This window comes from Berghia stephanieae, chromosome 2 (genome assembly GCF_034508935.2).
Source record: "Berghia stephanieae isolate SIO BIC M18660-M18661 chromosome 2, UCSD_Bste_1.3, whole genome shotgun sequence".
NCBI classification, from domain to species: Eukaryota; Metazoa; Mollusca; class Gastropoda; order Nudibranchia; family Aeolidiidae; genus Berghia; species Berghia stephanieae.
In genome coordinates this window covers 27,682,361-27,707,485 of record NC_088361.1, presented here as the reverse complement: position 1 = coordinate 27,707,485, position 25,125 = coordinate 27,682,361, and the positions used below count along the sequence as shown (strand labels likewise).

General features: G+C 36.0%; 2 protein-coding genes across 5 annotated transcripts in view; one reads left to right on the top strand and one right to left on the bottom strand.

The window, feature by feature from the left end:
- LOC144964616 (DNA mismatch repair protein Msh3-like) overlaps positions 1 to 9,782 on the bottom strand; it is a 49,455-nt gene extending 39,673 nt beyond the window's left edge. Inside the window, exons 1-3 of the mRNA XM_078899093.1 lie at positions 9,467 to 9,782; positions 1,833 to 2,396; positions 154 to 270 (exon numbers count right to left, since the gene is read on the bottom strand). Of these exons, the coding sequence (XP_078755219.1) occupies positions 154 to 270; positions 1,833 to 2,396; positions 9,467 to 9,583 (798 nt within the window). The 5' untranslated portion in view covers positions 9,584 to 9,782. The remainder of the gene's footprint in view (positions 1 to 153; positions 271 to 1,832; positions 2,397 to 9,466) is intronic.
- Positions 9,783 to 9,817: 35 nt separating this feature from the next.
- On the top strand, positions 9,818 to 22,158 carry LOC144964615 (uncharacterized). Of its 4 annotated transcripts, none has more exons than XM_078899091.1 (9): positions 9,818 to 9,981; positions 12,218 to 12,432; positions 13,145 to 13,235; positions 13,655 to 13,730; positions 15,948 to 16,070; positions 17,375 to 17,521; positions 18,458 to 18,577; positions 19,539 to 19,620; positions 20,844 to 22,158. In XM_078899091.1, exons 2-9 carry the CDS (start codon positions 12,258 to 12,260, stop codon positions 21,323 to 21,325), a joined length of 1,296 nt encoding a protein of 431 aa, XP_078755217.1. In that variant the 5' UTR covers positions 9,818 to 9,981; positions 12,218 to 12,257; the 3' UTR covers positions 21,326 to 22,158. The 4 variants fall into 4 exon arrangements, with proteins under 4 accessions (XP_078755217.1, XP_078755215.1, XP_078755216.1 ...); XM_078899089.1 differs by having other exon boundaries at positions 9,821 to 9,920; positions 20,844 to 21,416; XM_078899090.1 differs by having other exon boundaries at positions 9,826 to 9,899; positions 20,844 to 21,416.
- Positions 22,159 to 25,125: the final 2,967 nt, after the last annotated feature.

The window sequence follows — 25,125 nt, the reverse complement described above, 5'->3', positions numbered from 1 at the left end:
ATTTCATGGCTACCGCTTAACTGGGACAATTTGTTGGGAACCGAGCCATCCCAATAAACCGGCTTGGACGGTATTTGTAATTTTTACCCCAACACAAAAACACTTTGTGTAATGAACTACAAACTACAAATGAGCAAAGCAAAAATAAATCACCTTGTATCCAGCTGCCACAAGTCTTCTAACATGCACAAATAATCTGTGCACAGGGATGCTGGCAGTCATGAAATTGTGATCCATATGGCAGAATATGTTCAACACTTTTGATGCAATCTGTCGCAAAAAAAAAATAATTAAAAATAAACTTAAAATTTAAATAAATGCTAAGAAAAAAATAAATTATCATTACAATCTTTAACAACATTTCATAAACAAACAATAAAATAATAGTCATAATAATAATAATAATAATAATAATAATAATAATAATAATAATAAATATAATTGCGCATTATACTGAATTAGCAAATATACAAATTATGTTAAGTGCAATCAACTGCACAAATTTGAATAATTAAATCAATGATCATCCCACCTTGGATTTATCTTGTCAGGAGTTCTACTTGAGCCCCTGTATTATTATTCTCATTTTCTTTGAAAAGGCCTGCCCCAGGTAATCCACCTTAAATTTTTCATTAATTATAAGGAAATGCCAAAAAAAAAAAAATAGAACTAGGTGAGGGTACTCAATGTCTCCAGGACAACCTCAACACTAATGTAAAATGGACCAAAAAAGAAAAACCCCAAAAAATCCCACAAAATTCCATTGTTCCAAATTCTATGTAAGGAATAGAAAATGAAGATAATGGCAATGGCTACCACATACACGATTCACAATGCAGCATAGTTCAAAATTAGCTTAATATTAACTGCTTGGTCAGCGTATATAGCACTTAAAAAAAAATAATTAAATAAGGCACTGCCAAGCAGTACTTTTATGACTGCATTGTGTAATTAATAGGGATCATACAATAATGCTTTGCACAACCCCATGATACAGTGCATCTCGATTACAACAAAGTTGGCAGGACTAGAGGTCAATTTTCAAGATAATGGAGGTTTAGTAGAATTCAAGGTGTCACTTTTAACATCATTAAACAATAGATATAATCTTGTTGTTTCATACTTGAAGTTGGTAAAAATAAACGTTTTACTCCCCTCACCACATTGCCCCACAAGCTCACAACACTTGGAGGATTGACCTTCAACCCATAATTGACTGGATTAATAATTTAAAATTCATGGATCATCCCTCCACTATATCTCTATCTCCCCCCCTCCCCTCATGGTTATCATCACAGAAATGTAATCTCCTCACTCCTATTCTTCTTCACACCTCACCTTGCAAGGATATGCGTAACATCCAACCTACCATGTGCACACAGCCACGCAGAGAGACAAAATCATCCAATTGTGAGTATTGCTTCAGATGACACTGAATCACCCCTCGCTTGCAAAACACTCTCATACTCATACTATGCCTCTACCCCTACGCACTTATTTTTAGTGCATTATAATGTGAAAGTGGTCTATAAAATCGTGGCAGTGTGTAAATAAACTCACTGAGTTGGACTTGGAAAGCGATGCAAAATTTTTTTATGCTTGTCTTGTCTTCACTCGGATGCTTTTTTGCGAATATTTCATTGTAGCTGAGGTGTGTGGTTATTAACTTCGTTAAATGCGAAGTGGCTATAGTAGTGTCAAATAGGATTTTTTAAAACAGGGATTTTTCAAGTTTTCATTGAACTTGAGAATTCATTGAATCCGAGGTGCAGTGTAGTTTAAATGAAGTGATGATATTAATTTATATCTATTTAAATTTTTTTTAAACAAACCTCTGCATCCTCTCCAAAGAATCTGTATTTATATCCACACTCTACAAACAAAAGGGTATCAGAATATTGAGACTTTATTTCAATAAACTGAAGTTCCAAGGGAGTGTATTTTATTGCAGACTTTGCTTTCTTGTTCTTTTCACTTTGAAATTGAGACAAAGATTCTTTGACTGAATTTGAGGGGGATTTACTTCGTTCATTTTTTGATCCTGCAGTTGATGGCTGCTTTGGGTCTTCATCCTCATCTTCCATCTGTGAATTATCTTTGTTTTCATCATATGATTGTGTAAAATCAATAGTGAAACAATCTTGTGATACAAACTCTCTCCGACTGGATCCATTGTTGTCAGAAATGCTGTCATAATCGAACTGCACTAGGTTTTTAGGCTGAGCGCACTTTGAAGCAGATATTTTAGTTTCTACATTTTCTTGAGTTTGAAAATTCAATACATCATCTCCATTTTCATTTTCAAATTCAAGACAGGATTTCTTTTCTTTCGGTTCGCAATTGTCATGACCATTCTCAGTCTGCTGCCTCTTTTTGCATGGTTTCTGTTGTTCAACCTAAAAAAAAATAATGCACAATAATTATTTCCCATAATAAATCAATACATAGTAAAATCCAGTTACCCCAAAATTCATCATCAATTCAGTTAAGCTATACATCTTGGTTTCAGTTTGAAAAATAAAAGGAAATTTTTAAAAACAGTGCTTATTCATGAATATCTAATATGTGACTTATTGTCTTAAATCATTATCATGTTGAGGTGAAATTGATTCTTGAATTTTAAACTAAACTGATGAAATTTGAGTTTAAATTTTTTAAAAATATAATAATAAAATCATGGGAGTAAGTTCTATTTCTTTACTTCTCATTCTTGATATCTTAAAACTTAAACTCAATTTTCTTAACCTAGTACATTCTGACATAATGCCAAGTCACATACTGAGTTGTCTGCCCCAAAGACATTGTAGTCAATGCTAATAGGCTGGAATAATGCGCACAAATTTGTTAAATGGGTTTGGTTATCAGTGCTGATGGTGACAAAGTAAAAAAAAGAGGAATATTTTGAGCAATTGTCTATAAGCCCTATTTCTACTGATTAACCCTCACTTTTAAAGCAAATGAGATGATAAATTAACATTGATACTCTAGTTAACTTCTGAAGAGTGGGAAACTGCACCAACTCCAAAAAAAAATAGCAGATGTCTGTGAACCAGAGGAAACCATCAGCATTGGGTTATAATAACAAGGGCACAACCTGAGTTGAATGTCAAGGACATGAGATGACTTGTTAAAAACAAGAATTTGCACTGAAGAGGTAGTATTTTCCCACGTATAGCAATGGTATAGACGTTTCACTTTTGGATAGTTTAGAATTTGTTATCAATACAACTTGAACTGTTTTCAAATTATCAATATTCTTGTTATTGAACACAACCCTAAGACTGTCACAACCCAAACTAAATTAGTTTATAAATTTCAATATACTCATACAATAAATTTCAATATACTCATACAAATACTTTTCTTTTGGTAAAAAATAAGCATCTTCATTAATAATTTATCCCTTTCCTTAAATAAAAAAAAAAAAGTAAGATATTGAAAGAGGTTTTCCACTTTTTACAAGTTTGATTGAGAGTTTATTTAACCAATTATTTCATTATAATTTTGACAAATTTGATTTTTTTGCAACACTAATGCTTTTAAACCACTGGACCAATTGTCACCAAATTTGCATGGTATTTACAATTGACATAAAGATGGTTTGTATGTATTATGAGGTTGATTAGACATAGTGATGATTTTATTTAAAAATGTTATTTGTTTCATGACATCCCATCGAAAGCAGACGCTATCATTTCTAGTGCATGGGTTGTGTATCAAGTTGGTTAGCATGTATGACAATGAGATGGAAGTACTTGCATTGAATTGGTACCAGTTAGTGGTTCCTCTCATTGAATACAATCAATTACTTAGAATTTTTATGATGAACCATTTTCCGTTCTTAAATTTGGGAAGGAATTCTAAGATAATGGAGGAAAAATATATAAGATATCAAATTCAAAAAATATCTCTTCGTGCCCAAATACAAAGCTCCAGGGAGTTCAAATTTTATTCACCACTTTTAACCCCCCCCCCCCCCCCCCCCCAAAAAAAAAACAACAGAAATCCTTATCAGTGATGCAAACCTGAGTTACACCATTGATGCTGCTTTCTATGTAAAAACTGTAAAATTCAGAGAAATCAAGGAAGCATATTGATAAATCATGCTTGGATCCATTGCCTGTTTTTGTGATATTTGTGTAAAAAACAAAAGTTGTCCCTGCCGAGCCGAGAGTAATTTCACAGATGTTCGCCAGATATTTTATGTTGCTCAAGATAAATAGCAGCCAATTTTTAAAGTTGCCAATTATTGTTTTTTTTAATTATGATGATTCTCAATGAAAATGATGTAGTAATATTACATTGCGATGTGCACAGATTAGCTGGTCTTATAACCCAAATTGTTATGGGCTCATTGAATTGTTGTGATGGAAATACCCAAACTAACGCAAAGTTTTGTCCATTACAACAATGTTAAATCAAGCCCATAGTTGCGTTCCTGTATCAGTTGATCGGTAGCTTGCATGGCCATCACAATACTTCTTCTTCTTCCTTTGATTGCCCACAATCAATTGGTTGATTATTATGGCAAATATGAAACTGCTTTCTAATCTCTCTGTATTCCTTATTTATAATCGTTAGTCTAAAATCAATTTCCAGGGACATTCAGGGGTCGTCAACATTGGTCAGTGATGGTTTGTGTAAGGTCTAAGTATCTGCATAGCAACTTGCCACAAAAGCATCAATTGTAGTGGCTTCGGTCACTTTAGCGTCAAGCTGGTTCCAGTCCCTGACCGTACGCGGCAAGAAGGAAAAACCACGATATTGTGTTCTGTGTGTTATGAGGCTGTATTGGTTGTTGTTACCTCTTCTCTGTCTCAAAGGTGCTGGTATTAGTTTTTTCTTGATGACTGGGCATTCAGCGAGGTGGTGCTTGATCTTAAATAGCATTGTTAATCTTGCTGATTATCTGCGGTGTTCTAATTTCGGCCACTGTAGTTTTTCTAGCATGTCTGATACACTTGGGGTGTTGTGGTGTCTGTTTAGGACGTAGTGTGCAGCTCTTCTTTGCACTGATTCAATTTTTGAGACGTATTTTTGGGTGTGGGGATCCCAAACAGTGGAAGCATATTCCAGAACAGGTCTTACAAATGTTTTGTATGCCTTTTCCTCGATTTTCGAGGAGCTAATTTTTAGGTTTCACCTTAAAAATCTCAGTGTTTTGTTTGCCTTACTTGTGATCTTGTTAATATGCTCATCCCATGTTAGGTCTTTTTTCATGCTAACACCAAGATATTTTACAACATTCACTGTCTCCAATGTATGTCCATGTAAGTGGTATTCAATTATCTTGGGTGTTTTTGATCTTGTTATGGGCATTGATTTGCACTTCGCTGGGTGGAACTTCATATCCCAGCTTTCTTCCCATATTTCTAGTTGACGCAGATCCGCTTGCAGTTTGTCATTGTCAGTGCTGTAGACTGCAGTATCATCTGCAAAGCGTCTGGTTGTCGTGGTTAGATTAAGTGGCAGGTCATTAATGTATGCCAAGAATAGACATGGTCCTAAGACAGATCCCTGAGGGACACCCGATCTAACAACTTGCTGGCGGTCATGTAGGAAGTTATCAATCCATGTTTGGGTTGTGCCCTGTATGCCGTAATGATGGATCTTGTGCATAAGCAGGCTGTGATTCACACGGTCAAAGGCTTTGGCAAAGTCCATGATAAGGACGTCTGTATGGAGTCCCTTCTCCAGATTGGTTGTCAGCTCTTCCGTAAATTCCAGCAGTTGGGTCTCGCAAGATCGCAAATGTCTGAAACCGTGTTGGTATTCGGTTAGTACATTGTGTTGTTCAAAGTGATTCATGATGTTGCTGACGATGATGTGCTCCATTAGTTTGCAGATGATGCATGTCAAGGAGATGGGCCTATAAGTTTTCGTAGTCTTTTCCTTTCTTAAAAACGGGTGTTACATTGGCATTTCTCCAATCTGATGGTATTACACCTGAGGCCAAGGAGGACTTGAAGATGGCTGTGATACCTGGGGCAAGTTCTGGAGCCAATTCTTTTAAGATGCGGGGGGGATAGGTTGTCAGGACCACTGGCTTTGTGGGGGTTAAGTTTAAGTAGTAGTTTCATTACTCCTTCTTCTGTGATGGTAATGTCATTCATTATAGGAGTGTTGGTGGTCTTCCTTGATGTCTTGTTAAGAAACTCTGCATTTGAAAATTCTTTTCTCTCACTGAAGACAGATTGGAACTGTTTGTTAATGATCTCAGCCTGCTCTTTGGGGCATAGAATAGAAATGCATAATGTTGATAAAAAAAAATAACATAGAAGAGGGTTAAAGCATTTAAATACATTATATTTTCTAATATCATATATATACAAATTAACCTTTAAGTTGGATGAACCCATATTTCGGAAGATTCCAAGTGTCATAGTTTTGACACCTCTGTCAATCATACTGGAAATATGACTCAGCATCGGTAGTCCACCCCTACCCCCTTCCTGATTATATTTACATGTTTTTGAAAACTCAATTCCCCCCCCCCCCCCCTTGTTTCGGAAAGAAATAAAAAGGTCTACAAAAAATTCAATGTGGCAACCTGGTTACGCCAGTTACCTCGATCGGCAGGGATCACTTTTACGAAAGAACCGTTTTTGCTTGGTTAACGAACTGGTGCTCCAATAATTGTAACTTATAATTAAAAATTTGTTGTAAAAATAGTACAATGATTTGGCATTTGGTAGACTGTGGCAACTGTGGAAAAAATGATTTTTATTTAAAATATAATTAGACGTCTAGTCTAAATTATATAAAGAAGCGGAAAATGAAGAGGACAGAGCAAGCCATGGAAAGGGAGAGAGAGAGAGAGAGAGAGAGAGAGACAGAGAGAGAGAGAGAGAGAGACTAGAGAGAGAGAGAGAGAGAGATAGATAGATAGATAGATAGAAAGATACATATATATATGGAAAAGGCTATTCAGACCCGGGTCTGAATTGCTTCCCGTGGCAATTCGGACCCGAGTCTGAATTGCTTCCCGTGGCAATTCGGACTCGAGTCTAAACTGAATAGAACTCCGTGGCTAACCAGGGTCGAGTCTGAATAACTCCATGGCTCTTCGACTCTGAATACTGCAATGCAATGCGCCAGAATGATGAACTTATCATTAGTATCATTAGTGAAACTCTCAGTTACTATTCCGTTTGCAGCTATAGAAACCGTATTGGTCTTCCTGAACACACACACACACTCATGAGTATCTCTAATTCATTAAAAACAGAATAATCACACACACACACACTCCCCCCCCCCCCCCCCCAGCAATCATTTCCACAACCCAAGAGCCGGCGGCTTTTTCTCTTTGATCTCGTATCACCATGTTCTCCCCTGCGTCCAGCACCTCGGTCGTTTGTGGGTTACCCCCCCCATCAATCCCATTACCAGTTGATCATTTTCTTTCCGTATTCAACCAGTGTTTATTTTATTTCGGTACCAAGTCCAGTATTATCTAATAATATTAGTATTAGACAGTACTCTGCCCCTACCCCAGTGGCGGGGCTCTATTGCATGGCTTGCTGCCAAGAATCGCCTCTATTTTTATATTTAAAAATAAAACAGCATATTTTTTTAATTAAAAAAGAATTAAGACACTGCCTTTTGTCAAAGCCCGACCTATACTGCCTTTTAAATAAAACGCCCAATGCCCAAAGTCATATTGCACTTTTTCGCGGCGGCAAATGACAAATTATATTAATGTAGAGATATGTCATGCATGTATCTTTGGCAACACGCTCATGGCAAATCAAATAAATCTTCCAATCATTACACAAAGACACTCTTTTTTCTATGCGAGGGCAAATTGATTGTTAACGTTTACAATTGCGACTACAATTGTAATCTCCCAAAGACCACGATTATTTAGATCTATGTTTTGTTTTTTTAAGGAGCTTGCAACACATTTAGGTCATATCAGCGCCAGTAAAACTGGAGAAATTGGATAGCAAAAAGTTCTAGAATTACAATTAAAAAGTACTCAAGAAAAAGTAAGACAAAGGGGAATAATAGATCACCGCTTTTGAAGGCAGTCACCTTCGGGAGTTCTAAAACGTGACTTGCTCGCTCACTCGCCCTCCTACCGACTGACAACTGACACTGACAACTAAGAACGAGCAGCTTCTCCCCCCACCCTACCTACCACGCTTCACTTTCGCCCCAGTTTCCACTTCCGACACTTCCTGTGATTGCGTAGGCGCATTGTGGCAGGAGTCCGAATTGCCACGGGAAGCAATTCAGACTCGGGTCCGAATTGCCACTTCGTATATACAGTGGAACCTCCCGATTACGACACCTCAGAATAACGACAACCTCCTGATAACGACATTGGCCCATGGTCCCGATTTTTTTTCTATTTAAGATCAGTAAAGAAAACCTCCAAATAACGACGCACTTTTTGATAAAACCTCTGAATAACGACATCATTTTGGCGATTTTCGGCAGTTTTCGTAGATATCTGATACTAAAAATATCGAGTATGAGTACTCAAAGTTTATTAAAACGATTCCTGCTTGAACCAATGAGAACGCAGCTTTTTTTTGGACGAATCTTGGCTGATGTGCATTAACAAAAACCAAGGTATAAATGTAAGTGTAAGCAAGTAAACACAAAATCTTGGAAAATGTGATATTATGTGGTGATAGTAGTAGTAGTAGTAGTAGTAGTAGTAGTAGTAGTAGTAGTAGTAGTAGTAGTAGTAGAAGTAGTAGTAGTAGAAGTTGTAATAATAATAATAATAATAATAATAATAATAATAGTAGTAGTAGTAGTAGTAGTAGTAGTAGTAGTAGTAGTAGTAGTAGTAGTAGTAGTAGTAGTAGTAGTAGTAGTAGTAGTAGTAGTAGTAGTAGTTGTGTTTTTGTGGGAGGAGGAGGAGGAGGAGGAGGAGGAGGAGGAGGAATTTTATCTAACTCGCAGCGTCCGAATTACCTGTTTTTGTTTGTTTTAAAGGGTTTTATAGCGCTTGTGACACATCTATGTCATATCAGCGCCAGTAAAAAGGAAGAAAATTGGATAGTAAAAAACATTCTAGATTTACAATTGAAATAACATAAGAAAAAAAAGACAAAGGGGAATGGTTTAATAGGGAACAGATGTAGATTCCAGGAGCACACTATCAGTGTACTCAGTTCAGATCACCTAAAAGTCTCATCCAGACACACGCACAATTACCCTCTAAGAGGAATACACTACAATGTTTTGTTTGTTTTGTCAATGTTAATAAAAAACTGGTCCCGCGGGCCTTACCACGCCCACTTTGTCCGTCATCTTGGAAACCTCTAAATAACGACACCTCCGGATAACGACATAAAAACTCGGTCCCGTGGCATGTCGTTATCGGGAGGTTCCACTGTATATATATATATATATATATATACACACACAGAGAGAGAAAGAGAGAGAGAGAGAGAGAGAGAGAGAGAGAGAGAGAGAGAGAGAGAGAGAGAGAGAGAGAGAGAGAGACCTCAAAAGCATTGTCCTTGTCAGTAACAGTGTTGGTATTTCGACGACTCGTTGATGAGAAGAATTTGGACAAAGTGACTTGGACTTTGCTATTATTCTTCTTTAGTTTCTGGGACATGTTGTAATATGAGATTGCAAAATTAATATGGAACTATTTCATCCAGCACCAATCTTTTTAAAATCTCATTCATTCGAATCCATAACGATTCAAATGCTCTATCCAAGATTCTTGATTCAACACTCGGTATCTGTGCTAAGACTCTGAGTCTCTGAGCAAGTTGTAAACATTGGCGCGGAATCAACAGTGATTTCCCTTTCCAGAAGGAGACAACTCTAATATTACAATATTATTAGACCGAAATCCCCGCGATAAAACTAACTTTCAACTCTAGATCTAGGCCTATCTTCAAGTCTTCAATCCGTGACCATTGTTGGTTTGTCAACTTAATGTGAAGGTTTCATTAACACTAACACGATTTTTTTGCATTCTCATTCAATTTTTTTTCAGTTATAAAGGTTTGTTTCACCTTTTTTTTTTTTTGGGGGGGGGGGGGGGGGGGGGGGGGGGGGGGGCGCTTAATGAAGAAGAGTAATATGACCGCCATTGGACTTGGCGGATCCCTTGTAGTAGAGACTAGAAAAGAATTTTAAAAAGTCTTAAAAAGTAAAGGGACTGAGACTGAAAATACTGAGATCGATCCCTGGGCCTGGCAGTCCTGGCCTGGTCTGGTGGTCAAGATTTTTTTTCTGGCCCACTGTCTACCGAGCAGGGATTGGGTAGCTGGGTTTGTTTGATCTGGTGGAAAGTACTTAGGAAGGACTTCCGCAGTTTCACATCACTTTTATTATATTAATCTGGACTTTCAATAAGTTGCAGCGTCCAATTCCAATAAGCAGATACTTGGGTTTCATTTTTAGGTACTTTGGTAAAAAAAAATTAAAGTTCCCACACCCTCCGATAGAAAAAAAAAAAAGGGGGGGGGGTCTCCTCCCGATAAAAAATAGGGAGCCTTCCGAAAGCTCCTACATCCCCAGTATTTTTGTTCTAGTAGGGAGTTTGGGAGGGGGGAAACTTTTTTTTATAATGTTCTAGTACGGGGTTTGGGAGGAGGGAGGATTTAAAAAAAAAAAAAAGTTTTCCCCCTCCCAAACCCCCTACCAGAACATTATAAAAAACACGAATACTGGGGATGTAGGAGCTTTCGGAAGGCCTCCCAAAAAATACCCTCTATAGGCATGCTGTGACACTACCAAAAGGTAGTTTTCACAATGTCTCTCTCTCTCTCTCTCTCTCTCTCTCTCTCTCTCTCTCTCTCTCTCTCTCTCTCTCTCTCTCTCTCTCTTTCTTCTTTCTCTTTTTTCCTTTACTTTATTTAAATTTCCTTTATTTTTTTCTCACTTTCGATATCTTTTTACTTCCTACTCCCCTTCCCCCCTACTCTCTTTCTCTCTCTCTCTCTCTCTCTCTCTCTCTCTCTCTCTCTCACACACACACACACACACACACGCACTCCCCTCCCGTTTTCTACACTATTTTAGCTTGTTTATATTTCCTTCATTCTTTTTTCCCAACTTTCTATTTAGTCACTCTTCCTCCCACCATCTCTCTCTCTCTCCCTCTCTCTCTCTCTCTCTCTCTCTCTCTCTCTCTCTCTCTCTCTCTCTCTCTCTCTCTTTCATTCTCTCTATCTCCCCCTCCCTTTCTCTCTCTCCATATTACATATTTGGCAAATGGGATTTTTTTGGTATCACTAAGGCACTGATACCACTGGTCAGTATTATCCCTTTAACTATAACCACAACCACATCATCATCAATACAACCACCATTTCGTCATAATCTCTAGCGCCACTGCAACAACTACCACGACCTCATCATTATCACTAGCAGCACAACTTCCATCACCACATCATTATCTCCCATACCACCACTACAACCACCACCGCTACATCATCATCACCACCACGTAGATTTAAAACTTTGCAAATCTGTGCGTATAGTCGGGAATGCTGGCAACAACAATGCCTAAAGAATGGGGCCCAGTAATAGCAGCAATCCAGTCCCCCGATGTCTGGTGGGAGACAATTACAACTGCCCGACTTAACAAAATAGAGACTTGGGTCAGGGTTGCACGTACGAGATATGGCACATCGTGACTAAAAATCATAACGTAAATGTAAACAATAAATGTCTAGTAAAATACTTCAAACACTGGGATCTACACCACTAAAAAATTAATTTATAATAAAAATCCTCTTATAAATTTCCGAGAAATATGTATCACAATATAGAATAAAACTTTATTAAAACGACTGTTTAAAAATATTCCAGACTTGTTTTAGAAATCAATAAAAATCACACAATTAGGGAATGAAATAACTACATGACTTCCGGTTAGGCGAACTACACATTTGTATGTTGGGGTTGTTTAAAAAATTGACCTTTTTTTTTTTTTTGACATTGAAAAAAATGTAGCCCTTTTAAAAAGAGAGCTCTGTTTTTTTTTCTTTGGAAACAAAACATTTGACTAACAAAACATATACATGGATAAATAGTAGCGTTTTTAAGGCTCAACCAGGACTACTACTTTTCCACAGTTCACACCTACGCAATATTGTTTTCACTGTGATATTGAAAAGGAAATAATTATCAATTGCAGTAATATCTCTGTAGTGTCATATTTCTTATTAACTTTCTTCATGCCAAATTTTTACCCTTTTATTGATAGGCAATTAATTTCTTCCACTTTCAGTTTTTGTCAGATTTTGTCTTCTAACCAAATTTTTGCAAAGATGGAGACCATACCGCTTGAAATGGATGATATTTTTGATGAAAATGATGATGATGTTGTCCCCACAAGACTTCCTGACTTGGATGATCTAGATTTGGAAGGAAACTTGCAGCCTATGATGGACACAAGATATGATGACAATGAACAAGCTGAGGGGGGTGATGAACCTTTAACAGGTGAAATGATGATAGAATTATTTTTAAGCAACATGATGGTAAAAGGTTGACATAAATTTAATGATTAGTTAAGTAGTTTAAGCTTTTACCAACTGGGGTTTGTTTGTTTTTTTAAATATTTTTTTTTTCATTTGAGGGAAACTGGAGGAGGCTGGAAGGCTGACTCATTATTCAGCCGCTTGGCCTCCCCTCCACCCATCTTTATCCATCTTCATCATGGAGGTACCTCAACCTCCCTCCCACTACCATCACTGACAGCAATGTTTTTGATCAGTGAACTAGTGTTATAAAAAATGTTATCTGATAAGATACTCCAACTCGACACACTTGCTTTGTTCAACACAAATCCTCTTCTTTACTCATTTCAATGTTACATGATACGACACCTTTTCATCCGTGACACACTGCCCTCACCTATCATTGCTTACAAGAGTAAAAGGACAATACATGCGTTTGTCATCTCTCTCTCTCTCTCTCTCTCTCTCTCTCTCTCTCTCTCTCTCTCTCTCTCTCTCTCTCTCTCTCTCTCTCTCTCTCTCTCTCTCTCTCTCTCTTCTCTCTCTCTCTCTCTCTCTCTCTCTCTCTCTCTCTCTCTCTCTCTCTCTCTCTCTCTCTCTCTCTCTCTCTCTCTCTCTCTCTCTCTCTCTCTCACTCACTCATCATAATTTCTTAAATAAGTCGTAATTTTTTTTTTTTAATTTGTCACTTTCAGATAATCCTGAATTGCTCGCAAAACTAAAAAGTTTAAAAGGGGCATCTAAAAATGTGCAAAAAAGGACTTACATAAAACTGGATGCTACCAGGTGTGTTCATTGTCTCAGCTTTATTGTTTCACCATGTAGTTGATCCTTCATATATTATAGTATTTTTGAATAGTACATTTTTCAGAATCTATATGATAATTGAGCTAAGGCCACATGATTGCAAAATAAAAAACACTTTAAGAATTTTTACAGGGCATTATAAAACTCTCTCAATTGAACTTGAGATACCTAAAAAAAAATGGTTCTGTGGTGGGGAGAGGGGAATAACACTGGGCATATATATAATAATGTGCATATGTCTAATGATACATTTTGGAGTTAAGTGCTAGTTTTTTATGCCTACTAGGACACAATGGTTTTGCCATCAATTTGTCATTTCAAATAGCACCTTTAGTTAGGTAATCTTTACCAGAAACAAAATTTCAGTGACTGACTTTAATCTTTTCTTTTATTGGCAGGCTCACAGGAGAGCGTGGTATACCAATTTTGCCCAAGGTTTTCAAGAACGTGAAACTTAAAGGCAAACACCACGAGGTAGATTCATTTTAATTATAAATCCCCATAAAAGTTAAAAGCAATTTTGATATTAATATTATTTAATTTTGGATATGATGAATTTCACGAAATGATCTTCCTTTTCCACTGGAAGTCACACTGTCTTCCCATTGGTTTGAAATTGACTTTAGGAATGTATTAAGGCAATGAAATCTTCTCTCTAATAAAAGTGAATTTTATTTTGATTTTAGTGTTCATTTTATTTTTGTCTGAAACAAGAGTGGCATTGCAGAATTTGATCCTTTGTGCCTTTATTATCTACTGTATTTCCATTAATGCTTTTTTATCATCACTTATTTAATCTTCATTTGTTTGTGACATTTGATTGAGTGTATGGAAAATAGAATCGGATAGTAAAAAGTATGCCATTCTTTTACATTTCATGGGATGGGTTACATAATTATAGTGTCCAAACAAATACTGGTCTTACGCATCATATAACTCTGGATTCAGATGGTCACAAAGCCAAATATTTTATGTGCTTGTCCTTCTTTATATATAGACCTGTAAATTCTCAGTCAATTAACTGAAATCAGTCAATTTGTCAAACTCAAATATTTAAAAAAGGAAAGAAAGAAAGAAAGAAATAAAAAAAGAAAGAATTCACAAATCGTAGTCGAATGACCGTAAAATAATTAGGAGTGTTCCACAGCGCTATGCATAGCTCATGGGGACCGTTTATATTAACGATGTATATATTGCCAAGACAAAGCGACGCTTTTTATAAAAGTTGTGTCTGAACACTTCCCTGGGTATTTTCACACATCCTTCGTTAAATTATTTTTTCACTTTCCAAACCGTCGTGATCCCAACTGTAGCCAATTTTAACTGAGCCACCGAGCGATAAATTTCACTGTTTCATCTAAGCCAAAATTGACCACATTTACCTGGGGAGTCTCAAAAGTATGATAAAGTAAATTGCGAATGCTGCAAGTCCGTTATGTAGACATCTTCAAATCGAAAGTTAGGATAGATTGCTACAAGCACATTTCGATTGCCTCACGTTGTAAACAAACTGGTTGACAGTTTCTTCACTGATTGAGTACCTGATCATAAGGAACAATGGTAAGTAGCCTAATTAATTCCCGTGCAAATCAGGACGTTTTCTGGCATTGTTTTGCTCAAGCCCAAGCGAGCTTGCTGTTTTGTGGCGATTTACCTTCATTTCGATTCTTTGAATTTTTCCGCTACGCCTGCTGAAGTTTCTTCTTGATAATTCACTTCTACTTAATAATTCAGTCTCAGTGTATTGGCCTGAAGTCATATTTATTTAAGTTTTTTTTTCTCTGTCATTTACTGATTGAAAATCAAGTTTGCTCATTGCTACATTATTCTAATGTTCTCACAATGGCTGAGCTATTCAGACTTGTCGAGCATCGATAAAGATGTGAGTCCAGTGAGGAATAAATTCAATTGGTCATGCATGGCTAGAAGTTAAAGATGATAATGGTGATTATTTTTCTATGTCAAAAAAATTCCAGAGGCAGGAATATGACTTTGATGAAGTCATCTTTACCTATATGAATGACATGCTTATTTAGCATTCCTTCTACATCAAATTATGGCAGTCATACTTCCAGTAAGAAATAACACCCACTATTTTGATATATTGTATTTATCACTCTCCTCTCCAATGATGCCCTTATTTTAAAAAAAAAATTGAATCTTCAGTTTGTCGAAGAGTTTCAGTCAATTTTTATAGAGCTCATTTACAGGTCTATATATATAACGATGAAGACTACAACTACATTGTTAAATTTTGGAAAATATTTTATACTTCAGGTAATTCAACTCCTGAACAATAGCCATCATTGAAGAATCATTCAATTACTCAGCTACTTCTTAACAATAGCAATTAATAAATGATAAAATATTGGAAAAATTGACTATCAACATTCAATAATGAGGCTTAAGACATCATTCCCAACACTCAGAATTTTCAACGTACTCAATTCTAAATTTGAAGGACTGAAAATATCATATTGTCTCAGCACTCTTTATGAAGTTTTGATAATTCTAGAGCTGTATGGCCTCAGTAAAACTCTTTTCCATATATATATAAAGAGGAAACTTTTAAATCACCTATTTAATTGCCAACAACTTCCAGCTTGCAAACACAAGTGAAAGCAATCATGTGATCTGTGTGATTAAATCAGAATTACAGAATTTTAATTATTTATTTATTTATAACTTCAGGCCGAGGACCTAAAAACCATAATGCATCACTTGGAACATTGGGGTCACAGATTGTTCCCAAAGATGCCTTTTACAGAAGTTTTAGAGAGAATTGAAAGACTTGGAGCTAAAAAACCAGTCCAGGTAATGTAAGCTATTGAGAAATTGTTATAAAAACTTGCTATGTGTAATCCACATGCGTAGTCATTAGATAGTTGTATTCAATAACCAATAAAAATGCACCCTCAAAAACGGAAAAATTCAATATAGCACTACCATAACTTACAGGATATTGGAACTGTTATCTACGTTGTTCTTTTCAAAGATGCAGCAAAATGTTTTTGATCAAAAATGTTATTTCTTTCTCCAAATGGCTCCCATTTTCGAGAGGTTTATCAGGTGTGTCAAATTTCCATACCAAAGCTTTAAAAGATTTTTTTTCTTTTTTAAAAATTTTTACTTAGATATTTCTGATGTTTGTTTCCTTATACTTAATGAAAATCATGTGGGGATTAAAAGGCTTTGGGAGATATGAGAATGAACAGGACTATTTCTAATTGCCCTTTGATAAAGCTGTTGAACAATCCAATGTTTGGCCTTATTGGCAGCTCCATCCTTTTTACTTGGTGACCCGCCAACTCTCCCGATTTGATCGAAAATTGTCAATCTGGTTGCCTACCCACCCAAAAGATAACTAGTTCGATATATAGCATTATGTGGCCTTCAGCAGGCTACTTCTCCTTAGCTCAGTTTATGCTGTTGCGCTGCGACTGACACCTGCGTTATTCCAGTCTTCCCTTGGAATAGACCCTAAGTCAAATTTCTGCTTGAAGATGAAAAAAGTGAACTGTATTATTATTTATTCCATTGCCATGTTGAGGAGGTAAATTTATATATGAATGATATATTATAAATTGTTTGTCTGTGTGTGTTGATAGATCCGTACTGGTAAAATACAACTCTATTTTCATTTTTCATTCCTTTTCTTTTTTGAAAGATAACAGTGATTTCCAAGGATTATGTTTTCTTAGATTTTCAGCAGCTCAGAATGTGGTCAGGTTTTGAGTTGCTCTCAAGTTGGTTTGCAACTTTTATTTGAAAACAGACCAATACATTCAAAAGATACAAGTCTTGTTTTTATATTTTACTTACCCAATTATCCCTACTTTGTGTTAGTTGCCTGTCATTTGTTCTATTTTTAAAATGAATGAAAAGAAGGGGGAGTGAAAAAGTAGGGTAGAAAAACATCATGATAAACATCACAACCTCATCTCACCTAGATATAAGAAATGTGATGCAGGGTATTGAGATGATTACTTACCAACACATTTTAATGCTTTTTATAATTTCTTACTTTTAAAATTTGTATTCACAAAATGATCTCTTACAATTATGTCTCATGGTCTTCATCTGTTTTTCTTTTTTTTTAAAAATAAATATCCTTCTAGACCTGTGTGAAGCGGATTCGTTTGGGAATGCCAATCTTGCCAACAGATTTTGAAGAGGATGAACAGGATGTTCGTAGAGAAGGGGATGAAGTGGATGAGACCAATGAAGAAAACACTTCTGCTAAAAATAGTTCATTTTCAAATCAAGTAAGGGTTGTCATTATCTTATCATGAACGTAAATGAGTGCAAAGTTATAACATCACCTTTCCTCTTACTGATCATGTTCAATTTTCATTTAACACCATGACAAGTACTTGCTTAGAGGTTCAACTTTCTTAGTCTGCTGATGTCAACCCTTTCTCATATTGTAGGGAAACACCAACTTATGCATAGCATCTGATGTTGCACTGCATATTGAAGCAATTGGTGAAGGACAGTATTCTGTCCATGAGTGTAGTGTTTTTTAAAAAAAGTGAATTGTTTTGTTTTTTATCGCATGCTGTGGCAAACACTAACGGTGTAACCATCAAGTGATGTGGCTGTCTTCTGTCAGATTCCTCACCCAGTATTTTGTTACTGTAATTTGACTACATTGTCATAGTATAGGCTTTGTCTGAAATGAAAGATGGCTTCTCAACAATTAATGAATGGTATTTGATGATTAATTGATTCTCTTATTCAAATTAAAGTAAAATTTCTTTGATGTGGAAGAAGAGGGGAGTGCATTCTTAAAAAATGTTTAACTTAATCATCTGCTTTTTTGTTTGCCTCAGATATTTTCTGAAGATTGAAAGTGTAGTGATGGAAGCAATTTTTATGTTCATATTCCATGACTGTTCTGTGATTTGTTATTCATCCTTAGTCTCCTGGGACAATCCCCATTTATTGTTGCTAATTTAAATTATGGTTTCAATCCCCTCCCCCACTCCCTTAAAATAAAAACTGGTCTTGAAATCTCCATTAAGAAATGACAGTTGTATGGTTTTTGCTACTTTTTATTAAGTAGATGAAGTTGTCGAGTTTATTTTGAACGTTTGAAGAGATGTAACTTTGTTGACCGACTATAATAATAGCTTTCTGTCTCTATTATTACAGAATTTTTACAAATCCTTCATGTGTTGTTTTTTTTTTGTTTGTTTCAGATTCCAAATGATGATGAAATTGAAGAGTTCCTTAGTACCGCTGCTGAATTAGAGCGTGAGCAGATGTCACAACAAAGTCAAAATGAGGTTCAAACTCAATCTAGTCAAAATAATAATACAGTGAGTGAGGTTTACAAAATGTTTTATGGGTTTCTTTGTTGTTGTTTTTTGTTTATTGATCCATTATCCTCTTTTTTGCTTGTGCTCTGATGATTAAAGGTATCATTTCTGCTGCAAATCTGACTTAATTATCTTTGTTTAATTGAACCGCATTCTGGGAATGTTTATTCCTTCCTTTTCTAGCATCCACTTTGAAAACAAAAACAAGCAAAAATTGATTCTGTTTTCGGTTTGGTATCATTGGTTTGATCTTTTGGGTGAAAAATAGGGTGGGATGGAGGATGAATTTGTCACTCTTTTCATAAAAAAATGTTTTTAACTGATACTTTAAACTTTAGCAATTTGTTACTAGTATTTAATGTTAACATAATATTTGCAAAATAACCATCATTTTGTTATATTTGTTCTTTGTCAAGGATCAAATTTGTGGTGTTTTGATTTTTTTTTTCCGTCATGTTTACATGTTTCTTCAAATCACACAAGCTGTATCTAAAAAATAATTGTTATTGCAACTTTCAATCTAATACATTATTCTTATAAATTTATTCCAGTACGATTTGAAAAAAAAAAAAATCAAAATCCATCCATTAGTTCTGTGGTAATAATTTTTTATTCTTAACCTACTCAATTCTGAGCTAGCACAAAAAAATAACTCAAGATTGGATGGGATACTGGTCGTGACCGTTTAGGGTCAAATTAGATACAGTTCACTCCGCTTAATCGCACACCGGTCAATCACCCACTTCGCTAATACGCTACACATTCCCGAAAAACTGAATTTTTTTCTAATAAATCGCTCCGTCTGTGTGAAATAGTATAAGCGAATTCCATGAATCAATGAGTGAATGATAAAAGTTTTGAAACTTTTGACTATCTTTACCTTTGTTAATTATTATTATTATTATTATTATTATTATTATTATTATTATTATTATTATTATTATTATTATTATTATCACAGAGTCTGTCAGAAGAAGCAAAGGCCAGGATAGAGAGGAACAAGCAGCTGGCTATGGAACGACGGGCAGCAAGACTTGCTAAAGGTAACGATTATTTGTCATTAAGGATTTAATTCTTGTATATTATAATAGATGTCCTGTAATATTTCTCATATTTTTAATATTACCAATTTTAGCATTATACATAGTTCGATGGCCAAAATATCAACTGTTGAATGGTCAGGTTAAGAAAAAGTAACACACATAATGTGAGTTGAGTTCTTTTTTTCTTCCACAAAAAATGATGTCAATTGTGGTACCTACTTATATCAGGAAAAGTTTGACTTTGCACTTTGTTTTTATTTACAATAATATCACATCGTGTTACATGATTTAATTGTACAGGGGAAAAATAAGGTTTAAGCAGTACAAGTAGAATGTATCACCTAACTTGTTTGATTCCTGAATGTCGCTGTCATATTGAGTGCTGTTTGTTGTTGAGAAGAAGAGAGAAGTTTTGTCTAATGCATAGCCTACTTAAGACATAACAGACCGTGCTATGCATGTTTTCGAGAAAAAGGAATAGAGTCTGAATGCATAACAGACCGGTAGCATTGTTGAAAAAAGTAGGAGAGAGAGCTGATGCATAACAGTGAACAGGCTGTATAGTATGTGTTATGAAGAAGAGAGGGAGGGAATAAGGGGGAATGGGGTTGTTTGGTGAGTGTGGGGGCATGTTTGCTTTGTGCTGCCAATTACGGTATAGCAAGGTAAGGAGGGGGAAGCTGGCAATGGACTGGGTTTTCTTTTTGGGTTTTGTTTCATTGACTTTAAAGCCCATGACTCCCCACCCACCCCTGCTTAGCCTTCACTGCCCACAGCACAACGTGTTACATTATCCAGTGAGGGAAAGGGGGAGGGGTGAATGGGGGTATTACACGTATGAGGCCATGCCATGATTGTAGTGCACGTTGAAAGTTTCAAGTTGGAAGGGAGGACAAAAAATCAGGTTACAGTGGCAGCTCGTTTCAGGATTTTAAAAATACTTGCGTACTCAATCTACTTGGAATTAAAAAGAGGACGAGTGTTTGAGTTCAATTTAACCATTATTAATTCATAAAGATAAAGAGGGGGAAAATCCATTACAACAAGATTTGTATGATTTATCAGAAAGTCAATTCATCAGAGTTCGAATTATGTTGACTGCACTTTAGTTTTAATGCTAAAGATGTAATATGTGCTAGTCAATATGAATTGTTACTTATTCTACTAATAATATAGCAGAAAATATTATTTAATCAAATTTAAATGTCAAATATTTGTTTCAGTAAACAGTGAACAGATAAGCAGTCCACTATTATCGAATCCTTTGCCCGCTGTGTCTGGACCAAATCATTCTCCCTCAGAAATGACAGATGTGAATTCTGAAGAGCAGCAAAGTGGTCAAAATGACATCTCAGAAATGTCAGATGATGAGAATGTTGGTTCCACAAATGATTTAAGGTTGGAAAATGAGAGAAATATGAGAGTGGAGGAGAATTCATCAAAGGATGAATCAAAGGCGATGAATTTAGTTTTTGAAAATGACTGTGACAGAGGAGATAACACATTACAAGACAATGTATCAGAGAAAAATTTGGATGGAAGTCAGAATATTCAATCTTTCCACAAACCAGATAATGATGAGGAGGAAATGAATGATATGGGAAGTGGTGACAATGATAAAGAAATGAAAAATTTAGAGGCTGTTGATGATCAGGATATAGATAAGGGTGATGCCAACACGGAAGAAAGACAATCATTAGGGTGATGATATGAAAATGGATTGTGTTAATTAATATGAGGAAGAAGTAAAATATGCTCTGTGTACATAGTGTTGAGGAAAGGGGGGGGGGGGGGGGGGGGCAGGCTCTGGGGTAAATAATTTAATAATTTCTTTCTGCTTATATTAGTTTCACTCATATACAATCCATGCCACTTTAAGATTGGTATCAGGAGGCTAAGGAATAGCGTGTAATCTTTTGTGAGGGATGTTTTTTCCAGTCTGAAGGTTTTTTTTGTTTTTTTTTTTTAAAGCACCGGAATATCCCTCTTTTAATGTTGCCCTAGCATTTGTACGAGATTTTGGTTGGCCTCAGAATATTCCTGCTTTGATCTATTTCTGTGAACCATTCCTCTATAATTTTTTTGCACTTGTGACAAGAGTGTTACACAATATGATTACTAAACTTGTGTAAGCAGTGTATTAGCTTCTTTCTTTTTTTAGCACTCTGGTATAAACAGAAGAGAAAAATAAAAAATCTCATTATTCATCCCATGACCTGTGTCACACATTCTATAAAAACTAAATTTGGGATTAAATTCTAGAATGGGTTTTCCACATAGAAATAATATGATAATGTCTAATTACATAACAAAGCACGAGACATGGTAAATGAGAATTATGTTTTATGATAAATTTAAAACAAATGAAAACTGTTTATGGCAATGAATTTTCTATTCAGATTTCATAAAGTTATTATCCTAAAAATATTCAATTTGTGCCGAAGTGTCTAATGCACTCCATGCTTTCTTTTTGTTACATGTACAACATATTTATTATTACTAATGTATTGACTTGTGATAATAAAAAAACAAAACTGACAGAGGACTTTCTTTCTGTGTCAGGTAGTTTACTGGGTGGGTTTTTTTGACCTCCCATTGTGAGCAGGGAGGTTACTTGCCTTGCTGTGTTTTATATTCCTGCTATATCTGTTTTCTAACTTGGTTTCTGTGTTTTGTCTTGGAATGAGATTTCTTGGTTTGTCCTAACTAGAGACCTTGCCTTGGAAACTGTTATAGTTTTGGGAGATTGTTTTGTATTTTTCCTTGCAAATTTCACTTCTCTGTTGTGTTCTATTATATGTCCTGTTTTGATTATATGTTTTGTAAGCATTTGAGCGTATTCCTCTGAGTAGGATCCTGCGCTTGGTTCTGGGTCAGATTTGTAGGTGATCTCAAACTAAGTACACATCTATTCCTTATTTGGACCATTGCCCTTTGTGTTACTTTTTCTTGTTTGCTTTGAATTGTTAATATCTAAAATATTTCGACCATACTATTTTCTTCCGTATTACTGGTGTCGAAATGACCTAAATATGTTTCAAGCGCCGTACCTGGGTAGGGTCTTTTTGGGTAGGTGGTCACTTGCTGTGTCGTCTATTCCCCTTTTTCTTTTTCCAAGTTGCTTTTTGTCTTTGACTGGGAATGGTATTACTATTACTTGGTTTTGTCCTGGCCCTTGCACAAGTCCTTGGCTGAGAGGGAAACAGTCAAATGTATAGTTTTAGTCTTGGGGGTGATATTTTTTTCCTTATAAATCATCTCTATATATCGTTATTTTTTGTTTTGAACACATCTTGTAAACATTTGAGTGTGTTCCTCTTATTGGGATCCTTTGATTGTGTCTGGATGAGACTTTAGGTGCTTGTGTCTTCTATCCCCCTTTATCTGTTTTCCAATTGCTTTCTGTCTTTGTCTTGGGGCGAGATTGTTTGGTTTTGTCCTGACCTTGGCTGGGAGGGAAATAGTTATATATAGTTATAGTTTCGGGAGATGATATTTTTTTCCTCGTAAATCATCTCTGTTATGTGATGTTATTCTTTTCATTTTTAACATATGATTTGTAAACATTTGAGTGTATTCCTCTTCTTAGTGGGGACCTGTGCTTGTGTCTGGATGAGACTTTTAGGTGATCTCAAACTGAGTACTTTGATAGTGTGCTCTTGGAATCTGCATCTGTTTCCTATTTGAACAAATTCCCCTTTGTCTTACCTTTTCTTGGGTGCTTAAATTGTAATTCTAGAACTTTTTACTATCCCATTTTCTTCCTTTTTACTGGCGCTGATATGACCTTTATGTGTTGCAAGCGCCGTAAAACCCTTAAAAACAAACACAAGACTTTAGGTGATCTCAGACTAAGTACATTGATGGTATGCTCTTGGAATCTACATCTGTTCACTATTTGAACCAATTCCCTTTGTCTTACCCTGACTTTAGTGCTTTAATTGTAAATCTAGAATTTTTTGACTATCCCATTTTCTTTCTTTTCATTGGCGCTGATATGACCTACATGTGTTATACGCACTTTAAAGACAAACAGGTAGCATAGGTAAGTCCACGGTGAATTTTTATTTTATTTATCGGTTCCCTGATATGAGTGTGCTATTTTTCTTTGAGAGATGATAATATTTTTTAAAGATTTCTTTCTATATCAAAATAAATTTTAAAAAACAAAAAAAAATCTAAATCTCCTCCCTTTTTCTAAGTACATTTCTATATCACACAATGGATTGCTTTTGGCTAGGCACGGCTGCTTAGATTTAAACTGCAGACACTGAACTTTAAATATGTCTTGAGCGCTGTGTAACATTATTTTTAATTAGACACAAACAGTAAAGTGTGGCAATAAACTCCTAGAAACTAATGTTTCATTGAACATCGCTTGATGAATTTAATTTGTCTGGCACTTATTGTTTCTCTTCTTGGCATTTGTCCCTTTCCATGAGGATAAGTATTTTCAAAGCGTGTAATTATTTATTATTTTTAGTGGATCCTCAGTATAACGGGCATGGTGGGATCAGCCTAAAATCCCTGTTATAGTTGAGTCCTGGTATAGCCGGATTTCAAGAAAAACAACCCAAATGACCTAAATCATCATTTTTTATCATTTGTAATCTTCCCCCCCCCCCACCTAACACACATACACACTTTCAAATTGAATGTTTTGTGTTACAAATGGTCTGCCTTCAGCAAGGCCAATGCGAACTATGCCTAGCCCAGCTCTTCGTAACTGTTGGCATACCTTAGCATAATGTGAACTTATTCATCTTATCTGGAGTTTGAAGATATTAAATGGGTTTTAGCTCCCGTTATATCCAATAACTTAAAAAATCCCTGCTATAGCCGATAAATGTTACTGTTACAAAAGGCAAAGCGGGGAGAATGGGGATTTTAAAAAACCCTGTTATACCGAGGTTCCCATTGTATTTTGGATACATTTTTAAGTGATGGAGGGTGCAGTGAAATGGAGTTGGGGGAGAACTAATCCTTGGATTCAAACCTCTCTGTCGGCATCTAATTTTATCCAGTGTAAGAGCCTTACTCCTTACTGTGCGGCTATGTGGTCTTGTGGTATGACACTCGCTTTCGGATTGGAAGGTCCTGGGTTCGAGCCTCGCTCGGCACATAGTTGAGTCCTTGGAGAAGTCGCTTTACTCACATTCTCTCATCGTACTCAGGTGTAAAATAAGTACCTGGCCGATAACAGCGTTGTCTCTGTCCGAAAAAATTGTAATATCGCCTAATAGGCGTTATGTCCCGTCCTACATGTTAAATGTTGCTGTTGGCCAGGGACCCGTGTAAAGTGCTTTGAGCACGTTTAGTGGATATTGCCCTATATAAAAGATCTTTTTTTTTTTTTTACTTTGCAGCTGAATCCTGTGGTGTTTGGGTTTAATGAGCTTTTATTGTGCATCAGTTGGCCCTTTGTGTTGTCTTTCTGGCCTTTCCTGGAATGAGACGGCTTGCAGTGTCTGGAGGTGGGCCAACATGTCCCCCCCTTGGCTACCT